The 5265-nt window shown below is 45.2% G+C and overlaps 1 protein-coding gene across 1 annotated transcript in view; it reads left to right on the forward strand.

Moving 5' to 3' along the window:
- Window positions 1–4214, forward strand: part of soat2 (sterol O-acyltransferase 2) — a 21949-nt gene extending 17735 nt beyond the window's left edge. Inside the window, exons 11-14 of the mRNA XM_056301654.1 lie at window positions 108–206; window positions 570–705; window positions 3375–3520; window positions 4209–4214. Coding sequence (XP_056157629.1) covers window positions 108–206; window positions 570–705; window positions 3375–3520; window positions 4209–4214 — 387 coding nt within the window. The remainder of the gene's footprint in view (window positions 1–107; window positions 207–569; window positions 706–3374; window positions 3521–4208) is intronic.
- The last annotated feature ends 1051 nt before the right edge of the window (window positions 4215–5265 follow it).

The raw sequence follows: 5265 nt of genomic DNA on the forward strand, positions 1-5265 counted from the left end.
AAAACCAACATGGAATATCCAGTCCACTTTCCAAAAAAAAAAGACTGCAGACCTCTTATTTTGTTTCCAATTCTCACACGTCATGATCATATCTATTGATTTTGTAGGACTGGTGGAACTCTACATCCTTTGCCAACTATTACCGTACCTGGAATGTAGTGGTTCATGACTGGCTCTACTACTATGGATACAGGGACTTTCTCTGGGTAAGCGCTGTACAGTCACACACATATACACCCAAAATATTTTTTTTTAAAAACCCAACACCAATAACTTGAACGTAAATTTAAAAGGCCCACAAAATTTCAAGGCTTCATAACTTGTTTGGTGGCAAAATGCCTCAAACAAGAAAAGGCAGGATGGCCAAGAAATAAAGGGGAAAAAAATTGACGGATTGATACGTGTATGTTTGAAAACATGATGTCTGACATGGTGAAATCAATGTGTTACGTTTGATGCTTTCCCTCCAATTCCAGCAACACCAATTCCCCAATGAACCCACCTGACCTCTGAACCTGGCAGTGACCTCTCTCTCTCTCTCTCTCTCACTCTCTCTCTTATCCCCACAGCTGTCCGAAAGGAAATTCCGAACAGCTGCCATGCTTTCGGTGTTTATTGTCTCGGCCGTGGTCCATGAGTACGCCTTCACCATGGGATTTGGCTTCTTCTACCCTGTTATGTTCTGCCTCTTTGCTGTGTTTGGAGGTGAGGGGAGGTGTATTGCAATCTTTTATTTCCTAAAATATACTAGCAGTCACTAAAAATTAACCACTAGTTCTTTTTTTCCCCTTGCTGACGATTCACAATGTAATTTCACTCTTTTAATTTCTACATTTCTAAAAATCTAAATACTAGTTCCAAATCAATAGACCCTAGCCTTAGTCATTAACATTTTTAAGTCACTTTTCTGTTTTACTGTCAATGTTAGTTTAAATTAAGTAGTACTTCCTTTGTTGTGACTAGTCTCCTTTATTTGTTGTACTAGTCACTTTTGTTTTCTTTTCTTTTTTTAAAATTTATTTCTGATTTTTCCCTTTTTTTCTCCCAATTTAGTGGCCAATTGATCCCTATTTTAATTCAAACACCCACCCTCGTATTGCATGCGTTCGCCAACTGCATCTCTCCGGCCGGCAGTCTCGAAGGAAAGCGCCTCCCCACTTTCGTGACAAGGCGAATCCAAGCCGAACCACTGTTTTTCCGACACACACAGAGACGCATTCACATGACGAACACAAGCCGACTCCGCCCCCCTCCCGAAGACAGCGTTGCCAATGATTGCTGCTTCATCGAGTCCGGCCATAGTCGGATCTGACGAGACCGGGGCGCGAACCCCAGTCCCCAGTGGGCAACTGCATCGACACCAAGCCGATGCTTAGACCACTACGCCACCGCGGACCCCACTTTTGTTTTCTTGTTGGTGAAAATATGGTGCTAGTTTCCAGGAAAAATCCAAGGGGGGGGATTATCATTCCAATGGCAGCAACCTAGTGCTTCCACCCATCCATCCATCCATTATCCAAACCGCTTATCCTGCTCTCAGGGTCGCAGAGCCTATCCCAGCAGTCAGTGGGTGGCAGGCGGGGAGACACCCTGGATAGACCGCCAGGCCATCACAGGGCCGACACACACACACATTGGGACAATTTAGGCCGAGTCACCTGACCTACCCACCTACCCAGAACATTCACAGACACATGACCTACGTGTCTTTGGGCTGTGGAAGGACACCGGAGCCCCCACAGGAAACCCACGCAGACATGGGAAGAACATGCAAACTCCACACAGAGGATGACCCGGGACAACCTCCAAGGTTGGACAACCCCGGGGCTCGAACCCAGGACCTTCTTACTGTGAGACAACTGTGCTAACCACTGTGCCACCATGCCGCCCAACCTAGTGCTTTAACCTCATAATATATCAAAGATAGGTGTACAGAAAGATCAATTCCTGTTGACTTGTGTACCTTCGTTTAAAGTCATCTTGTCCCGTGTTAGCACAAACAATTGAATACACGTCCTTTTCATGAGAAAAATGTAGGAAGAGAAAATAACTTTTATTTTTTTATCCACTTGATAAGCACTTTATTCACTTTATAAAGTGCTTTATCTCTGTACCGTTCTCAAAGTGGATTTGGTCCAAAGCAACCACTGACTGGTTGTGTTTGCATATAGAGTGCATTGCTGGCCGTGTTGGTTGGGTCATCTATTTCTAGCTTGTTGTTGATGGAAAATATATGAATGTGCCTAGTTATATTTATTGAACTGTTCCTTTGGGCCTTTGAAACAAGAACCTGTCATGTACTGTAAACGGACAGTCAGCAGTTGTTAGGAGGAAGAAAGCTATAGTACACTATTGTTTCCTTCTTCCCCAGGGACAAATTCAATAGTCCTCTGATATACAAGAATTTTTTTTCCTTCAAACGCCACCCCTGCCTCTATATCGTTCTGTCTCCCTCCGTTCCAGAGTTACAGAAAATCTTCCGAAGTTGAAGATTTCATGTTTCGAGTTTGTCATAGCCAACACACAGTGTAGCCAGTGCAATGAAAAGCTAAATTGCAGTTGCTCTCGAAAATAAAATCAGAATCAGAATACTTTAAAATTTAGAAAAGACGGAAAATTTGGTGAAATTAAAAAGTTTAGATAAAGGTTAAATACAAAGCAGAGAATGAAATAAAAAAAATTAAGAGGATGATACAATCATCGCTTAATCAACGTGCGTGCCATCATAAAATGTCTATGCAGGGTCATCAGGGTAGCGTGGCAGTCTATTCCGTTGCCTACCAACACCTGGATTGCCGGATCGAGTCCCCGGGTTACCTCCGGCTTGGTTGGGCGTCCCTACAGACACAATTGGCCGTGTCTGCGGGTGGGAAGCTGGATGTGGTTGTGTGTCCTGGTCGCTGCACTAGCCCCTCCTCTGGTCGGTCGGGGTGCCTGTTCGGGGGGGAGGGGAAACTGGGGGGAATAGGGTGAGCCTCCCACGCGCTACGTCCTCCAGGCGAAACTCCTCACTGTCAGGTGAAAAGAAGTGGCTGGTGACTCTACATGTATCGGAGGAGACATGTGGTAGTCTGCAGCTCTCCCCAGCTCAGCAGAGGGGGTAGAGCAGAGATCGGGACGGCTCGGAAGAGTGGGGTAATTGGCCGGATACAATTGGGGAGAAAGGGGGGGGGGTGGGGAGTCTATGAAATGCTATGTCCGCATTTGAATTGTGTGTATGCATGTGCACTCACACATGGATGCACACATGCATATACATACACAACACACACAGTACAAACGTGCAAACACAGACACATGCAGTTAAAAGGAACACAAATATAACCATCAACCACAGTCGACAACTCCCTTCCCATACTCTCTCCCTCTTTTAGTGGTGTTCAACTTTACAATGAATGACAAGCGGCAGAGTCCCATATACAACATCATCATGTGGACCTGTCTTTTCATTGGCCAAGGAGTCCAGGTGTGCCTGTACTGTCAGGAGTGGTACGCCCAAATACACTGCCCTCGCACAGGGGTAAGTACCTCTTGGTTATCAGTTGGTGGTTCAAAGTCCAGTAAGAGTTCCGCACATTTTGTCACTTCCTTTCTACTGGCCTTCTTTATGTTTTCATTCATTGGATTTAAGACATTTTCCCATCCTCCAATAGACAGACCGAATGGAAAGTATGCATTAAAAACTCTATCCCTGGGCATCCGGGTGGCGTAGAGGTCTATTCTGTTGCCTACCAACATGGGAATCACCGGTTCGAATCCCCATGTTACCTCCGGTTTGGTCGGGTGTCCCTACAGACACAAATTGGCTGTGTCTGCGGGTGGGAAACCGGATGTGGGTATGTGTTCTGGTCGCTGCACTAGCACCTCCTCTGGTTGGTCGGGGTGCCTGTTCGGCGGGAAGGGGGAACCGGGGGGAATAGCGTGATCCTCCCATGCGCTACGTCCCCCTGGCAAAACTCCTCACTGTCAGGTGGAATGAAGCGGCTGGCGACTCCACATGTGTCGGAGGAGGCATGTGGTAGTCTGCAGCCCTCCCCGGATCAGCAGAGGGGGTGGAGCAGCGACTGGGATGGCTCGGAAGAGTAGTGTAATTGGCCCCATACAATTGAGGAGAAAAGGGGGGGGGGGTTCTTAAAAAAAAAAACTCCATCCCTGTGGAAAACATTGAATGTGACAGCTTATAAAGACGTTTCAAATTTGTCTCATAGCTGTGAATGGTTTTGTATGTACTATACTGTAGTGTAATGCCGTTGATGTGCTTTAACCATAACTTAATATATACCTGCCACTTTAGGTGATTATACTCTAAATAGCCACAGGGACAGGTGCATACGTACTGTATGCTTTTTTTTCCCCTCTAGATCATTTCTCTGCAGTTTTACTGATATTGGATTGAACAGCGGAGTGATACAGGATGAACAGGGTAGAGAGAAGGGAGTGACACACAACAAAATCCTTGATTCAAACCAGGACATTACATTGGGGCCTGAGCCACCGCGGCCCCGTTTTAGCTAGTTGAGCCACCAGCACAACCCATACATTGTATATTCCTGATGGCATTGCTGTGTAATGGGTAATCTCAGACGTTACATAGACATTGGTGATTTAATCAATCTGACTGTTGAGAAATAAAGCCTTGCAGTCTTTCTCTTGTTCATAATCCCAGATAGTGTTGTCTGTCGTTATTCCCACTCATTCATTAGCACGTATAACTGTGCTTATATGCGAACGTATGTGTGTTTGCGTGCATGTATACACACACCAAAAGTAAGTGGATACACTTGGACACACATACGTATCCACACACACACACACACACTTCCTCATGCAATCTGGTGTGGTGCAATCACACATGTTGAACGCTGGAAGTCAGTGAAGATCCAGTAAGGATTACATGGTCAACCCCCCACCCCTCACCTCACCCTAAGCATCAGATAAAACCCCAGATGTGGAGTCCATGGATTTGGATGACAGATGGGAAGAGATGCGCTTACGTACTTACTCCACCTCACCCAGCTGAATCTCTGTATAACCCCTGCGAAGGCATTCTCTAAAGCCAGTGGCATCATCATCATTCACACACAATGATTTAACACAGACAGCCACTGACTAGATCTAGAAATGGCACACATTTAAAAAAAAACCATTATTACTTGTTAATAAGTAGAGATAGTCTTGAAAAAAACAAAACAAATGGATTACAGCTAATATTGTCAAAAGCAGTAGGAGATTTATTTTAATATTTGGACATATTGGATGATATAT

Source organism: Lampris incognitus, chromosome 2, assembly GCF_029633865.1.
Source record: "Lampris incognitus isolate fLamInc1 chromosome 2, fLamInc1.hap2, whole genome shotgun sequence".
Taxonomy (NCBI): domain Eukaryota; kingdom Metazoa; phylum Chordata; class Actinopteri; order Lampriformes; family Lampridae; genus Lampris; species Lampris incognitus.